The sequence below is a fragment of the Leptodactylus fuscus genome, chromosome 11 (assembly GCF_031893055.1).
Source record: "Leptodactylus fuscus isolate aLepFus1 chromosome 11, aLepFus1.hap2, whole genome shotgun sequence".
In the NCBI taxonomy this organism is placed as follows: Eukaryota; Metazoa; Chordata; class Amphibia; order Anura; family Leptodactylidae; genus Leptodactylus; species Leptodactylus fuscus.
Window position 1 is genome coordinate 62,906,155 of NC_134275.1, and position 23,684 is coordinate 62,929,838.

General features: G+C 44.2%; 1 protein-coding gene across 1 annotated transcript; it reads left to right on the plus strand.

Moving 5' to 3' along the window:
• The first annotated feature begins 1,155 nt into the window (after window positions 1–1,155).
• LOC142185298 (UAP56-interacting factor-like) lies at window positions 1,156–22,873 on the plus strand. Its single transcript, XM_075260636.1, has 9 exons — window positions 1,156–1,315; window positions 12,080–12,214; window positions 12,318–12,466; window positions 12,723–12,820; window positions 14,138–14,222; window positions 20,004–20,056; window positions 20,735–20,809; window positions 21,441–21,561; window positions 22,670–22,873. Exons 1-9 carry the CDS (start codon window positions 1,246–1,248, stop codon window positions 22,763–22,765), a joined length of 882 nt encoding a protein of 293 aa, XP_075116737.1. The 5' UTR covers window positions 1,156–1,245; the 3' UTR covers window positions 22,766–22,873.
• The last annotated feature ends 811 nt before the right edge of the window (window positions 22,874–23,684 follow it).

The window sequence follows — 23,684 nt, forward strand, 5'->3', positions numbered from 1 at the left end:
GATAGATAGATAGAAGATAGATAGATAGATATATAGGAGATATATAGGAGATAGATAGATAGATAGATAGATAGATAGGAGACAGATAGATAGATAGATAGATAGATAGATAGATAGATAGATAGGAGATAGATAGATAGATAGATAGATAGGAGATAGATAGCTAGATAGATAGGAGATAGATAGATAGTTAGATAGATAGATAGATAGATAGATAGATAGATAGATAGAAGAGATAGATAGATAGATAGATAGATAGATAGATAGATAGATAGATAGATAGATAGATAGGAGATAGATAGATAGATAGATAGATAGATAGATAGGAGATAGATAGATAGATAGATAGATAGATAGAAGATAGATAGATAGATAGATAGATAGATAGATAGGAGATAGTGATAGATAGATAGATGATAGATAGATAGATAGATAGATAGATAGATAGATAGATAGATAGATAGATAGATAGGAGATAGATAGATAGATAGATAGGAGATAGTGATAGATAGATAGATAGATAGATAGATAGATAGATAGATAGATAGATAGATAGATAGATTAGATAGATAGATAGATAGATAGATAGATAGATAGATAGATAGATAGATAGATAGATAGGAGATAGTGATAGATAGATAGATAGATAGATAGATAGATAGATAGATAGATAGGAGATAGATAGATAGATAGATAGATAGATAGATAGATAGGAGATAGATAGATAGAAGAGATAGATAGATAGATAGATAGATAGATAGATAGATAGATAGATAGATAGGAGATAGATAGATAGATAGATAGATAGATAGGAGATAGATAGATAGATAGATAGATAGATAGATAGATAGATAGAAGATAGATAGATAGATAGATAGATAGACACTTACATATCTATAGCCTATAACTTTGGTGTTGTATTGCGCCACCTGCTGGTAGCCTACACACACACACTTCCTACAGTACGATAAACGCAGCGTTCGTGTAGATGTGAATAAGGCTGTGTGTTACATTGTATCTCTTCCCCTGCCTGATACTCTGAGGTCCCTGGGTTAGTCCTCGCAGTGCCCCTGGTCCCGGCAGGGTCTGCCCTATAGTAGCTGCTCCATGTCCCTATTTGGCATCCTGAGCAGATGGCATGGGGCCAGGACATGCGCTCCAGCCGGGAGAGGGCACGCTCAGCCCCAGCACCCTGTCCTAGCCGGTGGCCATTGTGCCTGAGTACAGGGAGCTCCCCGGGCAGCCATGGAGGTGGATGAGAGTCAGTCTGAAGCTGAGGTCCAGGAGGAGAATAAGAAAATTGACATGTCCTTGGGTAGGTACTGGGACTAGCTGGGACTAGTAGTGCTACACTGTGACGAGTCCTCAGCTGTTACCACCAGTGTTATTTATGGAGTACATGTGCTCTGAGTGGTATAATGTACTGTAGTGTTATATAGGGATAGTCACTGTCCATATATATATATATATATATATATATATATATATATATATATATATGCAGACTGGACATTTATACGCCACTTCTAACAATATATTGGTCTATTTATACGACCCTGTCAGACTGGTCATGGATATAACATGAATAACCTGAGTGATATTACTATGCCATAGACTACGGCCACACGCTGTGGAAATGCAGCTTTTTTGTTTCATATTTTAGTTCATTTTCAAGCTAAAGTCAGTAGGTGGAAATATAAAGGAAGCTCCTATGCCATGTTCACACTAGTATCCGGAGATTCTGTCCCCCATTCTGCCTAAAATTTGGAGAGAACAGTCCTGCAAGCAGGACATTACTTTCTGCTGAGTTCAGGTAGAAACCAGGGGTAAAGCCGGCGGACCCCATTATAGTCTATGGGGTCTGTGGCTAACCGCTAACCATGGCTTATCCCTTTTTAAGCAGATAGGGTTTCCGTTTTTTGGGTCCGCCTGTAAACTTAGCGTTAGATGTTTCCCTTCTGTTTAGTCCACTCCTGACTTTGGCCCCCTTGAAAAAAACGCAGCAAATCTGCAACAAGAAAAACTGTGTTTCTGCAACATGAGGCCTCAGCCTAAAGCAGTTTTCTTGGACTACGTCTACGTTCACACCTACATTGGAATCTCCGCCGCAGTGTGCTCCCAAAATCACTGGATGAATAAATCCTGCAAGTTCAACTTTTTCAGTCTAAAGGAATGGACACCCAGTGGATCCCATTTTAGTTAATGGGTTTTGTCGGACTCCGTATGTGTAGCGTTTCACCTCTCCATTGTTCTGGTCCGTTAGATAGGCTAGTGGGATCCTAGCGTAACATATTGATGACTTAGTCTAATATAATATTGGTGGGGGGTCTGACACCCTGGTACCTCTTCAATCATCGGACTGAAGAACCCTGCAACTTCATCACTGCGCACCAAGCACAGCACCGTACATTATATAGTGGCTGTGTTTGGTATTGCAACTCAGTTCCATGTACTTGAATGGGCCTGAGCTGCAAACAGGCCAAGTGACCATGAATGTGACATCACTGACACCTGAAATGGAAGCAGACCAGCAGAAGTGCTGGATGTTGGACCTTTGATGATCTAATATTGATGGGCATCTAATCTGCCGTTTGGGTTTCGTTGGGCGCTGTAGATTATACACCCCTAAATCCCTCTGAGATCCGCCCACGAGATGAAGTAGGGTAGCCCTCCGTCCTGGATCAGCGTCACAGTACACCGGACTGCGCACCTAGGAGTGTCCTACATTAGTTGTGGTATATCCTGTAGTATTCAGTACAGCGGTGACTAAACAGATAGTTTGGGCACAGTATGAGGATCTTTCCTTGGCAGTGCCCAGCGGTGATACCAGAGGTTATTTTTAGCCAGATATGAGTCAACACAGACTAATATATCCAAGACCATTGACTACTCATAGGCCTATGTACCACAGCTTGCAATCATAGGCGGCCATGCTGTCTCTTTTCTCCCTTATCTTGGTGTACAGGTTGTGATAATTCATCACCCTAGGGCCATGATGGCGAACCTATGGTACAGGTGCCAGAGGTGGCTCTCAGAGACCTCTCTGTGGGCACCCATCTGTAGAACAGATTATACTGTGTGGGGGCCACTGTGGAGCAGATTGGACTGTGTGGGGACCACTGTGGAGCAGATGGTACTGTGTGGGGACCACTGTGGAGCAGATGGTACTGTGTGGGGGCCACTGTGGAGCAGCTTGTACTGTGTGTGTGGGGCCACTGTGGAGCAAATTGTACTGTGCGGGGTCCACTGTGGAGCAGATGGTACTGTGTGGGGGCCACTGTGGAGCAGATTGGACTGTGTGTGGGGCCACTGTACAGCAAATTGTACTGTATGGGGCCCACTGTAGAGCAGAATGTACTGTGTGGGGACTACTGTGGAGCAGATGGTACTGTGTGGGGGCCACTGTGGAGCAGATTGTACTGTGTGGGGACCACTGTGGAGCAGATGGTACTGTGTGGGGGCCACTGTGGAGCAGATTGTACTGTGTGTGTGGGGCCACTGTGGAGCAAATTGTACTGTGCGGGGTCCACTGTGGAGCAGATGGTACTGTGTGGGGGCCACTGTGGAGCAGATTGGACTGTGTGTGGGGCCACTGTACAGCAAATTGTACTGTATGGGGCCCACTGTGGAGCAGAATGTACTGTGTGGGGGCTGCTGTGGTGCAGATTGTACTGTGTGGGGGTCATGGTGGAGCAGATTGTACTGTGTGGTCACTGTGGAGCAGATTGCACTGTGTGGGGGCCACTCTGAAGCAGATTGTACTGTGTGTGGACCACTGTGGAGCAAAATGTACTGGTAAGGTTAAATTGCCATGTTGGCACGTTCTGATAAATTACTGGGTTTTGGGTTGCAGTTTGGGCACTCAGTCTCTAAAAGGTTCACCATCACTGCCCTAGGATGAGCTTCTCTAAATCTAGCATTTGGCTGATGTTGTTGGATGAAGCTTAGTCCAGCCGCTCATTTCTCCTGCTGCATTCACCATGGATAAATAGACAACTGTGTGATACATGGTTGTGTGGAAGCCAGGGAGCAGGAGGCCATCTTTGCATCAGCTTTCTTCCTACCATGCAAGCACGTGTGTATCCTGACGTAAAATTTGCTCAATCACCGATCGGGATCAGATTTTTCCCAATCCCTATCGCTCAACCCTATGCAGCATATTACAATGTGAATGAGATTTAATATTATCCACACTCTCTACGTTGTTCAGGTAAAAATCTGGCGGACTCCATTATAGTCTATGGGATCCACTTTTTAAGCAAATTAGGTTTCCGTTTTTTGGGACCTAGCGTAAGTGGCGAGTCACGTGCCTAGACGAAAATATGCACCTTGTCATGATTGGTGTACATTTCCCACACCATGTATTCCAGACTTCAGGTGTAAATGATAATAAATGTGACTGCTGCCCCCACCCCCTGCGATGCAGAAAAAGAAGCCACAAATTTTTCCCAAAAACCTGATTTGCACAAAAAATTTCAGAATTTTTACACCTGGTATGCCAGAAAACGACCCTGCAAGGCACAATACATCTGCCCCAATATCTTTCCTTTTACTTATTCAATATTTTCATTTTGATCAAAGTAAACTGTATGAATAAACCTTCAAGTCTGAACAGGGAGCTTTGTATATGTCGTGTTCTGTTTAGTAATGCCTTCTAGAACTACAGCATATATTTATGCATCTTCAAAGAGCTGAGCGGCTTTGATATATTATTTACAGGTACATGTGTTGGGTTGTAAAATATATTATACTTGTTACAATGTGTCAGCTGTCTGGATGGCAATGAAAGGAGCAGCAAGTCAGATCCGGATACCTAAATATAGTCTATATACTGTAAGATCCACAAAGGAATCAGAATCGTCCTATGCGGTGCATAGGATAGTGCAACACAAGGCTACAAGGCTAGGTTCACATCTGTGCCAGGCTCTGCCATTCGGGTCTGCCAGGGGACCCGGACAATGGAGAGCTGGACTGCTAAAACAGTGGTTACCCATGGACACTGGTGGACCCCATTGACGATAAAAAAAATTTGTTTGTGCAGTACTTTTCTAGCGGTTTCTGTGGCCTAAGGGCTCGTTCACATCTGCACCCGGTCTCCGTTCATGCAGGTTTCCGTTTCCTGAACAAAACTGAGCAGGAGATGTAAACCTGCATGACTCTTTTATACCCATTCATTTGAATGGGTTTGAAAGATGTCCGGCCATGAGCGCCGGTGAGCGTTTTATGCTCTCCGCCGCGAAACCGTTTTTTTTTAAATCGGACACAGAGTCGGACATGCAGTACTCTGTGTCCGGTTTTAAAAAAACGGTTTCGCGGCGGAGAGCATAAAACGCTCACCAGCACACACAGCCAGACCCGGTCTGACAGCTTTCCATCTTCTGCATGCAGAAGACGGAAAGCTGAGAACGGACTCCGGGCGCTAGTGTGAACCTAGCATAAGTCTGTATTCACACGACAGTCATTTTTTTAGTGGCTGTCGCACAGCTATAGTCATTATTCATATATACATTCACTGTATGTGAGGGGGGCTTTTCACATGACCGATATTTTGATGGTCTATTTCATGGACCATAAACATATAAGGCTTATCCTGTTTTTACCCGTTTTTGCGGATCCCTCAGTACACTCAAATGTATGTGGGATCCGTGAAGACAGGCATAGGAGACTGTGGCAATGTCCTTCTGAAATCAGTGGCCGTAAAAGTCCAGAATACACTGCTTTTTCATCCGCCATTTTCAGTTTAAACAACGGAAAGTCGTCAGACCCCATTATAGTCCTTGGAGTCTATTGGGCTCCATATGTAACTGCTGTTCCTGGTATCACCGAAAAGCAAAGATATCGTACTATATGATGGCAGAGACGTCTTAACTGATATGCGCAGTAGCTCCCTGTCTGGCCACCTCTCTGTAGCACTATGAAGTCTGTAGGATGGCTCAGGATGGCTCCCTGACATGTACAGAGGCCCTAGATTTATTTTGTAGTGTCTCAACTGCACGGTCTGACATTGCTGAGGCCTTATTGGGAGCGCATAGGTTATCACAGCATATCTTATGAACTGGACATACATTTTTAAAAGCTGGATAATCCCTTTAAAGGCTAAGGCCTCGGGGGCCGTATCCACAGCACTAAAACGCTGCGGGAAGAAACGCTGCCTGATCGCATTGCGGCTCTTTCCGCAGCGCTTTTAAGAGGAAATTCACAGAGTTTTCCTCTGCGGACTTTCTCTTAACATTGTATCTACAGGAAAGCCGTCGACGTTTCTGTAGATATAATTGACGTGCTGCAATTTGCAAAGCCGCAACGGCTTTGCAAATCGCAGCGAGTCCGCGCTGCGATTTCTTCCGCAAAGTGGGCATGGGATTTGCATGAATCCCATCCCCTTTGCTTGCACTGTATAACGCCGCGATTTTTCCTGCAGCGTCTTATGTCTCGTGGGGCCCATGGCACATGCTGGCACATGCTGGGAAAGCTGATAGTGTGATGAATTCAGTGCACTGTCGGTTTTCTAGTGGTATTAAATATCATCGGGCCAAAGGACCCTTAGGACGGGTTCACACATTGCTTTTTTTTTATTAAGAACTTGATGTAGTCTTTAGTTGCTGTAGCGAGTAGCGTGTGTTACTTTGCATTTCATCTCTGAGCTAATGGTAATCGAATTGAAAACCTCTGGTTTAGATGCAAAGGAAAATGTGCTAGTGATTACTGCAATTAAAAAACATGCAGTAATTGATTAAACAAGCCCTGTGTGAACCCAGCCCAAAGTAAAAAAGCATAATGTAAACCCAGCCTGTGGTCTTATTTGTAAGGCATCATTTCCCAGCTTGGAGTGTAAATCCCATATTTGCTAATTATGGAATCCCTGACATCTGTTCCACATCTTTATCTGACAATCCTATCTAGCGGAGCTGCTTTTTCCACAGTACGGTGCAGTAAACTAATCCAGCAAGTGTTTCAGGCTGGGTTCACACAGCGCTTATTTGTTGTGGTGCAGGAAAAACAATGCAGAGGGATCTTTAAGGACCTGCATGCTTGTAAAACACAGGTCCTTCTGCAAAAATGTTTTTGTGTTTTTTACAGATTTGTCATATTATGATGAAGCTTAAAGGGGTGTTTTGGTCATTACAAGTTATTCCCTATCCACTGGGTAGGACCCAAACTGATCGTGGAAATAGGGTCTCATGTCCCCCAGATAAATGGAGTCGCAGTTGACACATGAATGTTGCCGTAGTGCCATAGATCACTCTCATGCAGGGAGTCCATGTCTCACCGCAGCGCTACTATCCCAGGCTATATACTTTACAGGACAGTGGGGCTGAAGTGGAGCAGTCAATGGCTCTTACCATCATAGATGACTCTAATTCAAGGAGATCCTGTCTCCCTGTGACTCTTCTGGGCGTAATTTGAGGGGTTGCAGAGGGGGCAGTCACACCAGGGCCCAGGAGCCTTAGGGGGGCCCATAAGCACTGGCATCAGTATTGAGATTGCAGCTTCCATCTGACCCATAAACCAAGGAGACCCACAGATTACCCTAACCTCACTAAGATTGCTAAGGGTGTACAGGTGCTAAGGCTAAACCCCTTAGCACCCGTACCCATCACTATCAAGAATTCACTGTAGGGATGAGGTAGGGAGCCCCGGACAAAAGATTGCAGGGCCCACGAGACGATAGTTATGTTACTGCCCATTTAATATACAATACAGTGGAGTTGCATTGACTCCTGCCATAGATGACTCTCATGTTGGAAGTCCTGATCTCCGGACCAGATTCATTCTGAGAAATGCTGGTAATATAATATACCATCCGGGTTCTCTGCATTCTAAACCATTTCTTCATTCAAAATGGGGCACTCACCCATTCTCATAATTGGTGGGGGTCCTGCAGGTGGGACCCCTGTATACCATCACTTATATCCTATTCTGTGTGCTGCAATATGTATAGACAGATTAAATATCCCATGTCCATAGTTCCTGTTATATCATCTTCTCGATATATAATTACTCCAGCCCTTACCCGTACATGACACATGAACACTGGGCGCGTGCGTTTGTTTCTGCTGTCATGTAGCATTACTTCTTGCTCAGACGCTCTGACACTGTCTAGCCACTTCACAAATCTTTTGTGCCGGATAATACACTTCAGACTAGATTCACCCTTGAGGCACAATTTCAATTTCTAAGAATGCAGAGTAAGGCGGAGATCTGGGAATATACATTTACAAAGGCAAGCAGGGCGGCGATGGCTGAATAATAGATAGAATAGTCAGACTAATGGGCCCGGCCTTCAGTATACAGGGGCATTACTCTGAAGATAGATAAGAGGCACTGGGGGTATTATTATTATACGGGGGATGCCATTGCTCGGCACTTAGTAAAGCCCCTTTAGGGATATTTCCAGCCTATTAAACATGAATGTGGTGAAGGTCTCGTTCCTATTGTGCAGAATCATTTTTGGATCCTCGTCTTCCCTGACTGTGGCCATGGCTTTATCTTAACAGTGAATTGCTCCTGGTGGAGGAAGGTTGCGAAGACTAGAGGATTGAGTCAGATCTCCAAAATGGCAGGTCTCGTGGGTTGTTACTGGTTTGCAGTGGTTAATATGGTAACAGGCTCACACGGCTTATTGATATAGATCGGTTCCAAACGCGTAGTAACCCTTCCAGCGCTGAAAAAGTGTACACGTGAGCAGTAGAACTGGATCATGAAAGAAGGTGGCCGGTCTGCTAAACCACATCATCTTTTACATCATGTGGACAGTGGGGTAGGCGTTGCTAACCTGGGAGAAAAATGGCATTACGGTGAACCATAGGAAGAAGTCAGGAGAGTGGGCAATGTTCTGCAGGGAAACCCTGGGGCGCATGCACACCAAGTACACCCCATTCTGGCAGTGTTATTCTCTAATGGCAGCGGCCTCTGTAGACACGATAATGCAGATGTTTGTCAGAAATGGTTAAAGGAACATGACAAAGAGTTCTTGATCTAGACTTGGCATCTGGGGGTGGGGGTGTTACTAAACAAGTTCAATTCATGGCGGATCCACCTTGTAACTTATAGGACTTGAAAGGGTTTTCCTCAAAGGCGTAAGCATAAGTGTCTGACCACTAGGGATTCAACTGCCTAGTCTTCCCAATGACTATCAGAACTGGGTCCACAAGTGCCCCATGTGAATGGAGACTTCAAGGTTGACAATCTCCCGGAGTTGGAGAGGAGTCGACTGTGGAGATCGCTGCCCAATATGTGTCCACCGGCCACCAAACGAGGGGAAGATGAGACCCCATGGACTGTTATACCCCAGATCACCCACCCATCCACCTGACTTGGTCCTCTACATAGGACTAATGTAAAGTGACAATCATTGCGGCCATTACAATAATATGACACATCCCTTTCCCACGTTGGATGAATGTAGGCAAGTAAATATCCAATATAGGCTGAGCAATGGTACAACCAGGGCAGGACTCCATCCTACCATACAGTACATTGTGGGATCTATTCGCCATTCTAGGGTTAAGTGTCATTGGGACTGGATCATAAAGATGACACCACTCAGAAACTTGTAAGAAGCAGCAGCTGAGCCCCCCATCCCCCCACTCACTGTGACACCCGGATTGTCTGACAGGAACAGTTGCTGAAAGGAAAATCTGCATCGACTTTCACTTGCTGGACATTTTCGGCAGAATCCTGTCATCTCACACAACTAATTGCAATACTGTCTTCTTGATGGAGAAAGTAACAGGGACATGTATCTATTATGCATTCAATGGCTTCAAAGAACTCCCCCTCCCACATTATTATTAAGAATGACAGTGCAGATGAAAGACTATCAGAAGGGAGTCCTGTCTGCGCGGCTGGAGGAGATACTGCCGTCTATACGTTCCTCCTCGGTGTATACAGTATCATAAGCAGTGTGGATGTAACAAGTAAGATGTTACTATACGAAACCACCATAGACATCAAACATACCTGTCCTTTTATCTAATCTAAACAGTATTTTATAAAGTTTTTTCTTATTCACATTGATTTTTATTTGTATGTTGTTCACATCTGTGTTCGGGCCATTCTGTTCCCCTCGCCGCATGAAAAATACGGAGAGAATAGTCCTGCAAGCAGCATTTTTTGTACAAAAACCGAACGGAAACCACACAGACCCCATTATAGTTTATGGGGTCTGCTGGTTTCCTAAAGTAACTGCTTTTTTATGCGTATTAGGTTTCCGCTCTGGGGGTCCCCATGCGTAGATGGGAACCAGGCCTGAAATATTAGGGCAGGACTAGTGACAGGAACCCTCCAATCCACCTCTAGAAGTCTATCCCAAACTAGTACAATAGTGGAAGCCCACCAATTTCCTTAGACGCTGGACGCCCCAGTACATATGCCTCCATTATTTTTCCCTCTAAGCTGCTGACTGGAAATTATAGAGTTAAAAAGACATCTTTCCCTGCAAGGCAAAAGAGGAGATACTGAACCGATCCTCATGTATGACTAGGTAGTTGAGCAGAGGTAATGGAAAGACAATTGTCTGCTCACCTGGATGGCTTGTGATGAAGTCACAAAACCCAACAGAGCCTTAAACACAAGTGGATCCTAGGCAGGACATTGGAAGTGTGTAGGGCAGCAGCTGGAGGAACGTTACAAGAACGTGAAGTGTAGCAGTGGATCATGATAAAGGATCAGGCCGAAGAACAGTACTCACCCGGACAGTATCCAAATATCTTCTTTAATGATATTAAAACATGGCACATTGCATTTCGGACTCTTGATGGTCCTTTATCAAGTGCACAATCACTGGCCTGGACTTGATAAAGTACCATCACGAGTCCGAAACGCGTTGTGCCATGTTTTAATATCATTAAAGAAGATATTTGGATACTGTCTGGGTGAGTGCTGTTTTTCGGCCTGATCCTGTATCAGGTCGGTCCATGATCCACTGCTACCTTTGTCGTATATAAAGAAGATATCACTGCAACTCACCATAAGGGCGCGCGATCTTATGTTCCTCTGGACCAGAAGAAGCATGTTCCAGATAGAAATATATGTAAATCAAGTTGATCCGCAGTCCTCCAGGCTCGTTTAAAATTTAACTTTTAATGGCTCATTAAGAACAATACAGTTTATACAACGAAAAATCCATAAAGTGAAAAGTTAGAGAAAACAAAAAGTGCCCATAGCAGTTAAAAAACGTTGAAGCGTTTCGAGGTCAAAAGGCCTCTTAGTCATGGCATGACTAAGAGGCCTTTTGACCCTAAAACACCGGGCACTTTTTGTTTTCTCTAACTTTTCACTGCTACCTTTCCCTGCAGACAGATATACAGTAGATGTCAGTAGGCTGTTATTGTTGCATTGACTAGGGCCCTACGTTGCAAAAATTCAGCGATTCTGCTGTGGCAAACAAACGCTGCGTTCTGCAGTACCTGCAAAGTAGATGGGATTTTGGCTAATCTCGTCCACACATTGCAGAAAAAAATCTGCTATGGAAAAGTTACGATTTAAAAACCGCTCATTCCTTGGTTGTGGCTCACTACGTAGGGCCTTAAGGGTTTTCTGGATCATAAATAGTCTATGCTTAGGAAATATGATTAAATATGAGTTAGATAGAGAATATTTGAGCTGCAGTAACCCGATTTGGCCACTAGAGAATGGAGCTGTGCTACTGAGACCTGCTGAGAATAACTGATCAGTGGGGGTGCTGGGCATCCAATCCCCACAGGTCCGACATTGATAGATATCCTAAGAATAGTTCACCGATATCTGTAATCTAAAAAAACACCTTTAACTCTTTCCTTTCCAGTATGACCAGTATAGAGGGAGCACTGAACCCCGTGCTACCTCGGTATGTACAGTCAATGGGGCGGAGGCTGTCAATCACTGATAGCTCCGCCTACCAGACTTGTCAACATAAAACGCGCAGAGATTTCAATGGATAAATGACAGGTTATACTGAATCTATTCCTGCAAACCCATACATCAATCTGCTCAGCTCCACCTGCTCTATGACATATTGTCTACAGATTGTACGGCCTTTTTCATGTGACAGGTTCCTTTTAATCTCTCCGTTGACCTTTGAACTTGATTTCCTTTGCAGATGACATCATAAAACTTCAAAAGGAAGAGTCAGGCGCCCAGTCCATCTTCCATCAGACCGTTCAGAATGGTAGAATAAAAAGAGGAAACTTCCAAAATAAGAGGTATTTTAGGAACCCTCCAAGAAATCAGCAAGGTAAGGGTTAACCTTTATACCATTCTAAGACATTTTTAGGCTTTTTTCGCTTGCATTAGCACATTTTGGGGCTTTTGGTTAATGATGTTGTTTTGTTCCCTAGGGCTTGGCAGACCTAAACCTGGCTTCAAGCAACAAAGGTATCCCGGTGTGACTGTCAGGAACAATGCGCTCGGTCCCATTACAAGGCGGAGAGCGGCTGCTTCACTCAGTAATGTGAGTCCGCTTAAGAGGCCGAATCTGACCACAAAGGTAACTATTTGTTGGAGGCAGAATTCACACCAAACACCTTCTGGACATTTGATTCCTTCCAATAGTGCAGCTGTAAAAAGAAGTCCTTATCTTCTCGTATTCAAGTCTCACCCTTCATTGGGCAAGTTGTAAAAAGCGCCTAAAATCCATAATGAATGTGGTGAATACTATGTAGGGCAGTTTTTGGCACAAATTAAGGCAGAATTCTGGTAAATCTACCCCAATAGTCCTCACTTAAAATGAAGTCTTTTTACAGAGTTCCCCGAAAATGGCAAATACCCAAACTCAAAAGGTCCAAAGAAACGCAAAGAAGTACAGAGTGGCAAGTATTCCTGTGCAGTCTTTAACGCGGAGGTAAGAGAAGATGGTTTGAGCGTCATTTCGAAATTGCGTGTACATTTATACTTGAGATACAAATGCACTTTAAGGGTAAGTTCATACATGGTTTTTCGGTCAGGATTTTGAAGCCGTGTCCGCCTCAAAATCCTGATCCAAAAGACGACTCCCATTGAAATAAAAAAGAAGAGAGGTGCTCATTCTTTCAGGCGGATTCGCAACATCCACCTTGCAGACACTCCCTCCTGACTAGGCCCATTCATTTGGGTCAAATCCGGAGCGGAGTGCGTGAGTGGATGCTGGTGCATTGCACCGGCATCCAGTTGCAGCGACCCGTATTTTTGGCCTCTGCCTCAGGTTCCGGTCCAAAACCCCCCCTGTGAACTTACCCTAAAGCTAAGGCCCCAGGATATGGCACAAAAAAATGCAGAAATATCTGCAATAAAAAAAGCTGTTTCCGCCACATGGGGCGTCAGTCTATCATCAGATATATCAATGCAGCCCTGTAGAAAGATAGATGAGGGTCACACATATCCAACAGCATTGCCAAGATATCGATTTTTTTTGTCCACATGCAAATGGTTCTTTGGAGCAGCAAACCCTCATTACTCCAAAGAGAGAGCTCATTTGCATATTGACAAAAGAGAAACAATTCATAAGGGAAAACAACCAGGAGAACTCTAGCCTAAATCTATCCACTGGGCTGGGTTTGTTAGGGTCCATTCACACGGAGGAAAATGGTGAGGAATTTGGTGTGGAATTTCAGTGCTGAGAAAAAAAGCCTCCCATTGACTTCCACTAGCAGAAAAAGGAACCCAATGAAGTCAATGGGAGGCTTTTTTTTTCAGCGCTGAAATTCCACACCAAACTCCTCTATTGTGAATGGACCCTCATGCTGGTTTCTGGTGACAGACTCACTTTAAAGGGGTTATCCAGTTCCCGCCATGGATGGCCTATGGATCCTTAGGCTGTGGGCATTATAGAATTTTAGCAGCCTTTATTTCCTGAAAAGCTGCAGAAAAACAAAACAAAACAGGAAATCAGGTGGATTTTGCTGAGGCACATCTCCAGGAATCCACAAGGTTCTCCTGCAACTTAGAACCTTTCCTTTATAAAAGGTGAAAGCCATTGGTAAAACCTTCCACAATAATTGACAAATGGCTTTAGTTCTGCTTTTTCAGGAACAGCTCCACTCCTGTCCACAGGCTGTGCCTGGTATTACAGTTTATCACATTTACAGGTACTGAGCTGCAGTATCGGGCAAAGCCCTTAGACATGAGTGGCGCTGTTACTGGAACCAAGCAGTCCTTTTAATTGCTATATTTTGTATTGCAGCACAATTAACGCGCAGAATAGAAGACCGCAAATGAGAGACGGGCAAAGCCAGCAAAGAACAAATACAGTCATCCCAAATAGAAGAGTAAGTGAACAGACCAAACTAATGTAGTGGGCAAACATTTGGCTTATTTAGTAATTGTGGTGTAATAAATTCCTCTCTTTAAAGTGAACATGTCATGGCCATTTGTCACTAAACTGCTCACAATTGCTTATGGACCTGGTGGTTTAGTGTCCCAAATAGCCCTCTTTTAATGCCACCCGTGCCCACGATAAAAATAAAGTACATGTATACTTACCCTACACCTGTGCTCCCGGTGCCAAGTCAGTTTTTCAGTAAAGCCAGAGGTACACACCTTAACTTCAGCGCACATGTTAAAGACTTAGGGCGCATGCGCAGTGAAGCGCGTTGTACATCCCTGACTTCACTGAAGAGTCACACAGGTACCAGGAGCACTAGAGATGGGTTTGATGTGGTTCATCGGATTCATCTCTAGGTAGGTATAAAGGTTTTTTTTCAGGGGGTAAAGATGGCACTGCTAAATGTCTATAGGTGACACTAAAGGACATGTTGCTGGTTTCAACTTGTTAAATATCTTGTATTTGCCGGTGAGACTTGTGTCCACTGTTAAATATCCGTACCTGGCCTTGAAATTGTGGGATAGACTTGTGTCACGTGTTGTAGGCCTTATCCACAATAGGAAGAAGTCAGCTTGTTATAAATCAGTGTAGAGGTTTATTAATATCTTGAAGGAAAACACAGGAACAGGGAAAATGTCCAAATAACACAAATATCAGTCAATTGTCAATAGCTTACATCTTCAGAGAAGTTAAATCATCTGGATATCTTGTAGTTACAGCTTGGTTCATGCTTGTCATCTGGTTGGTGGACTTGGGCTGGTTACGACGTCCATGGATGTCCATCTGCCTGGACCACCAACCCTGGTGTTCCCAAAGACAGACCTCCTGGTCTTCCCCTGGTCTTCCCAAAGACAGACCCAGACATGTGTATTTCTTACTCATTTATATTCATGAGAGTGGGTGTTACCTTCCATCTTGTAGCTATGTAAGGAGATTTCTAAAATGGTCTACTCTAACCGCACCCATGTCCCCAGAATATAAGACTATGATGTCAGTAGAGTGTTAACCCCATGTCTGCTAGAGAATATTGTAAATATATAATATTTAACACAACTTGACAGGTTTAAGCTGACCAGAAGCATTACTGTATCTGTTAGACCCGCCAGTTTTCATGGGTTTGGCTGACCATCTGAGATTGGGGGACTTCAGGTATTTCTACTGCCCTATCCTTTTGCTCTCAGACATGTAGGATCAGACAGGCGAGATAGCTGTCAGCCAAGCTAATGTGTATGGCCAACACTTACACTTTATTACTGACATATTCTCTATCTACTGTAATCCTGTTATCAGCCAAGATAAACAACCTCCAAGATAAACTTTCAAAGTATGCCCTATAGCTAAGACTAGTAGAAATACATGAAAGGAAGGCGCCTTGGGAGAGGACATACCTAGAGGAAGTGCAGAGGTTGCAGTCACACCTGGGTCCTTGCACCCAATTGCTACAGTGCCACATAAGGCCTTATTCACATGTCAGGGGTTTGCATCAACGTTCGTAAGCCAAAACCAGTAGTCCCTAGAGAGAAGCAAACAGAGGCACTGTTTTCCTAATTACACCCTGGAAAACAGATTTGCATATTTTTCCCATAATCCTCTAGTGAATCGAAAATGGCTTGTAAGTCTCCATACGCCTATAAAGGTGCCCACTCCCTAAGGAGTGTGATTATCCCCTAATCCTGGTCTATTGTCTCTCACTCTGCCAAACTAGGTAAAAAATATGCAAAGCTATGTAGGCACACAGTCTCCCTAATGTGTACGATTATCCCCTGACCCTAGTCTATAGTCTCTCACTCTGCCAAATCAGTATCCCTACGCTATACTGAGGAGGCACAATAGACCAAAACAGCGCTGTCCATAGCTGGGAATCTGTTCCTTTTGGAATAGAAATACTAATTTGGCAATTAAATCTGCATCATGATAGTAAACTTTTTAACGGAGTCATGCATGATGTTAAGAATGCTGCCCTCTAGAGGGTGGCATACGGAGTGCACTGTTCTCCTAATTACAGCCTGGAGAATAGATTTGCATATTTTTTACCCAGAATCCCTAGCGGAGGAAGCAGGAATGACTTTTAAGTCTCCCTACTGCCTATGTAGGCACACACTCTCCCTGATGTGTACGATTATCCCCTCACTCTGCCAAATTAGTATCCCTACGCTGTGCTGAAGAGATCCAACAGAACGAAACAGCGCTGTCCACAGTTGGGAATCTGTTCCTTTTGGAATAGAAATACTAGTTTGGCAATAATCCCCACATTATGTTATTAGGCTTATTGAAAAAAGCCATGTATTATATTAACGGGGCTGTTCCTAGAGGGCAGCAAACAGAGGCATCGTTTTCCTAATTACATCCTGGAAAACAGATTTGCACATTTTCCATAAAACCAGTAGTGTAGACTACATATCTCCCTATCTTATAAAAATGAATTCTTGTCTGTCTGTCTGTCTGTCTGTCTGTCTGTCTGTCTGTCTGTCCGTCCGTCCGTCCGTCCGTCCGTCTGTCTGTCTGTACTCTAATGCGAACCAAACGACTGGACCGATCTTCACCAAATTTGGTACAGAGATACTTCAGGTATCCGGGAAGGTTTAAGACAAGACTCCAACTCGCTCGGACGTACCGTTGCTGAGATACAGCATTCCAAATACAGTGCCCCCCCCCTTAGCCAATACAAACCTGCAAGTCTTTCACTCATATTCCAACTGCAATACACACGGTCACTCCACATGCACAATACAACACTGATATCCAAACTGAGATACACGCATCAGAGGATTAGATACACAGATCAGCACACAGTATCACATGCCAGAGGATTAGATACACGGGTCTGCACACAGTCCCACACACCAGAGGATTAAATACGCATTTCTGCACACAGTTCCACACACTGAAGGATTTGATATGTGCATTTGCACACGGTTTCACATGCCAAAGGATTAGATACAGGCGTCTACACACAGTTCCACACTCCAGAGGATTAGATACGTGCATCTGCACACATTTGTACACGCCATAGGATTAGATACACGCGTCTGCACACAGTTCCACATTCCAGAGGATTAGATATGCGCGTCTGCACACAGTTCCACATTCCAGAGGATTAGATACACGCATCTGCACACAGTTGTACATGCCATAGGATTAGATACACACGTCTGCACACAGTACCACATGCAGTAGGATTAGATACGCGCGTCTACACATAGCTCCACACGCCAAAGGATTAGATATGCACGTCTGCACACAGTACCACACGGGGGAGGATTAGATACGCGCGTCTACACACAGTACCACATGCCACAGGATTAGATACGTGCATCTGCACACAGTACCACATGCCGGGGGATTGGATACGCGCGTCTACACACAGTTCCACACGCCTTAGGATTAGATACGCACCTCTTCACACAATACCATACAGGGGAGGATTAGATACACGTGTCTTCACATAGTTGTACACGCCATAGGATTAGATACATGGGTCTGCACACAGTCCCACACACCAGAGGATTAAATACGCACTTCTGCACACAGTACCACATGCCATAGGATTAGATACGTGCGCCTGCACACGGTTCCACATGCCGAAGCATTAGATACAGGCGTCTACACACAGTTCCACACTCCAGAGGATTAGATACACAGATCAGCACACAGTATCACACGCCAGAGGATTAGATACACGGGTCTCCACACAGTCCCACACACCAGAGGATTAAATACGCATTTCTGCACACAGTTCCACACACTGAAGGATTTGATACACGCGTCTGCACACGGTTCCACATGCCGAAGGATTAGATACAGGCGTCTACACACAGTTCCACACTCCAGAGCATTAGATACGTGCGTCTGCACACATTTGTACACGCCATAGGATTAGATACACGCGTCTGCACAGAGTACCACATGCCATAGGATTAGATACACGCGTCTACACACAGCTCCACATTCCAGAGGATTAGATACGCGCGTCTGCACACAGTTGTACACGCCATAGGATTAGATACACGCGTCTGCAGACAGTACCATATGCAGTAGGATTAGATACGCGCGTCTAATCATAGTTCCACACGCCAGAGGATTAGATACGCGCCTCTTCACACAATACCACACTTTGGAGGATTAGATACGTGTCTCTGCACACAGTACCACAAGCCAGAGAATTAGATATGCGTCTCAGCACACAGTATCACACAGGGGAGGATTAGATACGCGTGTTTACACACAGTACCACACGGGGGAGGATTAGATACGCGCGTCTACACACAGTTCACATGCCATAGGATTAGATATGCGCACACAGTACCACATGCCGGGTAATTGGATACACGCCTCTACACACAGTTCCACATGCCGTAGGATTAGATACGCGCCTCTTCACACAATACCACACAGGGGAGGATTAGATACATGTGTCTTCACACAGTTGTACACGCCATAGGATTAGATACACGCGTCTGCACACAGTACCATATGCCGTAGGATTAGATACGTGCGTCTACACACAGTACCACATGCCTTAGGATTAGATACGCGCGTCTACACACAGTACCACATGCCGTAGGATTAGATACACGTCTACACACAGTTCCACACGCCGTAGGATTAGATACACGTCTACACACAGTTCCACACGCCGTAGGATTAGATACGCGCCTCTTCACACAATTCCACACGCCGTAGGATTAGATACGCGCCTCTTCACACAGTACCACACGGGGGAGGATTAAATACGTGTGTCTGCACACAGTACCACACGCCAGAGGATAAGATAAGCGCGTCTGCACACAGTACCAAATTCCGTAGGATTAGATACGCACGTCTGCACACAGTACCACATGCCGTAGGATTAGATACCCACGTCTACACACAGTTCCACATGCCGTAGGATTAGATACGCGCCTTTTCACACAATACCACAGGGGAGGTTTAGATACGTGCATCTGCACACAGTACCACATGCCAGAGTATTAGATACGCGCATCTGCACACGGTACCGCACGCCAGAGTCATTAGATATGCGCGTCTGCACACAGTTTCACTTACTGGAGGATTAGATACGCGCCTCTTCACACAATACCACACGGGGAGGATTAGATATGTGCATCTGCACACAGTACCACACCAACAAGGATTGGATACTTGCATCTAAACACAGTACTACACGGGGAAGGATTAGATACAGCTTTACTCCAGGTATCCATAACAACTGATCACAGGTTTTTCACTGACATCCAAAATGAGATACACATAATCGCATGACGCTTATGGACATACACACAAACAGCATACAAAATACACCAGTGCAAAATTGGACAATTCTTATGGGGCCACTACACAAACATAAAATGTAATATACCCGTGCGAAGCCGGGTCCTCCCTCTAGTAAAGAATATATATGGATTAAGCAAGAGAAGAATGGTTGAGCAACATCCTTAAAGGGGATGTCCAGTTTGGGAAGCTCCTTCTGGTATGAAACATCTATGAACAAATGTTGAAGCGCTGGAGTACTGGGTTTGAATCCTGCCAAGGACAAAACATCTGCAAGGAGTTTGTATGTTCTCCCCGTGTTTGTGTGGATTTCATCCCATACTACAAAGACATACTGATAGGGGAAAATGTACATTGTGATCTCCTATATGGGGCTCACAATCTACATAAAAAAATGTAAAAAATTAAAATAAAGTTAATATATTTAATGTTCTACTTTCTTTGTCATTTCCAGTTGACACAACAAGTCACTATGAATCGTGGGAAGAGACCAACGAATGCAAGAAGGTCATTAATATTATTAGCTGATGTAAGGGCGGATTTGTCCATAATGCAAGCTACGCAAGTTACATTATAAAATACTTTCAATTGACCTCTACCTATTAGTACCAACCAATATTTTAATCACCCATCCCTGCTCCTTTCCTGGTTTGTCTCTGCTTCAATCTACAGGGGGCACTGCACAATATATCCCGACACTGAAGAACATCAAGACATAACATTGAGATCAGTCAGGACGTAACGCGTAGGGCTCCTGGACAGGAGAAGGGATGGATGAGCAAAATATTGGTTGCTACTTATTGGAATCTAATAGGTAGCGGTCTACCATGTCACTGCATGGGGCCAAAAAAGGGGGCAATATTACACATGGGGCCAAAAAAGGAACAATATTATGTGTGGGTGTCAAAAAAAGGGGGCAGTATTATATGTCTGGAAAAATATACTGTGGGGAAATATATGGGAATAAAAGGGAGCAATATTCAGTGGAGCATTATACTGTGTGGGGCCCAATAAAGGGGGATTTTTTCACCTGTAAATGGGGGGCAGTTGTGGTAAAGAGGGATCTTGGCCTAACAATTTTGACTGAGGGGCCCTCTAATATAATCTTGCTTGGACAAATCTGTCCTGAGTTTATGGTCAGTAAAGTTATTTGGCGCTTGTAATGAATGTCTTCTTCTTCACCAGGTGGCAAAACACTGACGGATTTGGAAACACCTTAACTGTTTCAGTCCCGAACCCTAAAGCAAGTTTTGCTCCTCAGTAAGTAAAGCTTTCAGCATCTTATGTAGTGCTTACTATAAAGGTAAGTTCACATGGGGTTTTTTGGTCAGGATTTTGAGGCCGTATCTGCCTCAAAATCCTGACCAAAAAGATGGCTCCCATTGAAATCAATGGGAGCCGGTCACGTCTTTTTTTCCGGGAGCTGTTTGTTCCGGCTCCTGGAAAAAAGAACGGACATGCTCATTCTTCAGGCCGAAACACCTCACGACATCCGCCTCCAAACTAGGCCCATTCATTGGGCCTAATCCGGAGCTGAGTGCACGACTGGATGCCGGTGCAGTGCCTTCGCCTCAGATTCCGGACCAAAAAACCTCGTGTGAACTTACCGTTAGGGTAAGTTCACATGTTAGATTTTTCAGCAGGAACTTGCATAGTCCTCTATGTAAATCTTCCTACCAACGACAGAAAAATTTCCCACTCTCATTCACTTCAATGGGAGGTTTGGATGGAATCAGCCTGAAGTTATTTTTTACTCTAGCTGATTTTTTTTCATTCATTGAAATGAATGAGAGGCAGAAGTTTTGTAGCCGATTCCACTATAAAAATTCTGCCGTTGGAGCCGATCTTTTCTATAAGAAATGAATGATCTTGTCTTTTCTCCGTATCACAGAACCAAAAAACCAGTAATGAAACGACCGGTAGGAAGATTTAGAAAAACAGAAGGGCAACCCAAAGGCCCCCCTCCGAAAGGAGTTCCTCTGAGATTCAACTTCCGGGCTATGGCCAATCATGTGAGTTATATGGTGTTACCGAATGTACAGTATACGGAGGATTTTCTGGTTCTGCTAGATCCAGTTTATTGGTGGTGAAGGTCTAACAGATTCAGTATTGAGCAACAAATATTAAAGGGGTATTCCAGTATTTACAAGTTATCACAGAATAGGGACTGCCGGGACCACACCAAGAACAGGATATTCCCGTGTTCCTCCTATGATTCGAGTAGTAGTCTGGGCATGTGCTAGGCTGGTCCATTCATGTCAAATTGCCAAAGAGAAGCTGAATGTTATCTCTGGCAGCCCCATAGACCTGAGTGGAATGGCAATGCTCATTCACAACATACTGATCCAATTATATGGGGTACTCAGAATCTCTGGTGTTGTGATTGTTGGGGGTCTCAGGTTTTGACCCCATGGATCAAACCCCTGTGGATAGCAAGTATGTAACTTTAACTTACAACCCTTATTTGTATAACCTACCAGGGCATGAAGTATGGAGATAAGACCTCATTGGTAAAAGAGGAATTTGCGCTCTATAGATTCATACCTGGTTTTCAACAAAACCTAAGGGCATAATCTGGGAGTAATAGCCAAGCCAGAATAACTCCAGCAAAAGGAAGAGATTCCTATCCACAGACGGCTGTTTCAGGGTAGTTGTTTTTCATCCAGTGACTTAACTAAAGTCTTGTGGGCCCCGGTGCAATGTTTTGTCCGGGGCCCCCTACCTCATCCCTACAGTGAATTCTTGATAGTGATGGTTACGGGTACTAAGGAGTTTAATCCACCTTAGGTTAGGGTAATCTGTGGGTCTCCTTGGCTTATGGGCCAGATGGAAGCTGCAATCTCAATACCGATGCCAGTGCTTATGGGCCCCCTAAGGCTCCTGGGCCCCGTGTGACTGCACCCTCTCAACTTACGCCCCTGCCTTATTCAGTGCAGAACAGGGCACTGGCCGGGGTCTAGATAAGGGTCACGAGGGGAAATGGTGTTGGGTTGTCCAGGTTTTTGGAGTACATTTCTTACATTTTATGATACGTTTTATTGATGGTTTTGCTTGAACATTCGCATTTCATGGTTGCACAGTAAGAAAGAGAACGCTGATGTGATTTTGTGGATTTTCCAGACTAATGTCACACTGAATGAACGTTTTTCTACGCTCAAGATTAAAGGACAGTACACGCCGGCAAGAAGAGGGGGGCGGACAGTCATGCTCACCTAACACCAGAAGGTATTACTTGTACAGCTTCACTCTCCTTCTCCAGGACTTTGGGAAGTATCAAGGATCAGAACTCCCATCATACTCTTATAATAAAGTTATGAGCAATAACACTCAGTTGTCTTATTTATTCAATATGACGGACATAAGTGGGTTAAGGACAATTCGCCATAACTAATGAAGCACAACAATGATGTCTCTGTGTGCATGGATAGGAGTCACTGACAGCAGCAATCCTAACTGGTATGTATCCTAATATTTCTAGGAGGAACAACACAGAAGCAGCACAACGCGGTTCTAGGGAATGTTGTTTTAAAGGGAATGCACCTTATTTCCTAAAACAGACATGTCAGTAGGACCAGCACAAGTTCTCACAAGTATCTATAACATAGAAGATCACTTTGATTGGATTTTAACTTTAAATGGGTTGTCTGGGCAAAGATGGTACTTTTATAAATAGGCCAGAGAAGGTGCAAAAAAAAAAAAATCATACTCACCTGTTCCCGGTATTCTGGTCCCGCCAGTCTGCAGCTTCATCAGGAGGCACCTTGGATGTTACAGTCGGAAAGGAACTCTACTTCAAGAAGACATCAGGGCTGGACAGCGCTGGGAGGACAACGGAGCACGGAGACAGCCGTTGCAAAAACTGCAAATCTAACAAATCTCATCCACACATTGCAGAAGAATACTCGCAGCGGAAATGCTGCGATTCCCAAAACTATTGCATTTTTTGGAAATCGCAGCGTGACAATTATACCTACGGAAATGATGGTGGTTTCTCTCTCTATATAGTATTAACTGTAGAAGAATGTCCAAAGAGGAAACCTGTGAAAAATGATGCAGGAAAAAGCTGCAGCATGTTATGTTATATTGCAGATGAATAGGGTCAAATTCACAGACATTCGCTGACCTCGGTGGAAGC

Excerpts from the sequence above, each read along its gene's own strand:
- LOC142185298 (XM_075260636.1), top strand. The coding sequence starts at position 1,246 with ATGGAGGTGGATGAGAGTCAGTCTGAAGCTGAGGTCCAGGAGGAGAAT. Across the intron at positions 1,316-12,079 it reads GAAAATTGACATGTCCTTGG|ATGACATCATAAAACTTCAA; the intron begins GTAGGTACTGGG and ends TTTCCTTTGCAG. Across the intron at positions 14,223-20,003 it reads CAGTCATCCCAAATAGAAGA|TTGACACAACAAGTCACTAT; the intron begins GTAAGTGAACAG and ends TGTCATTTCCAG.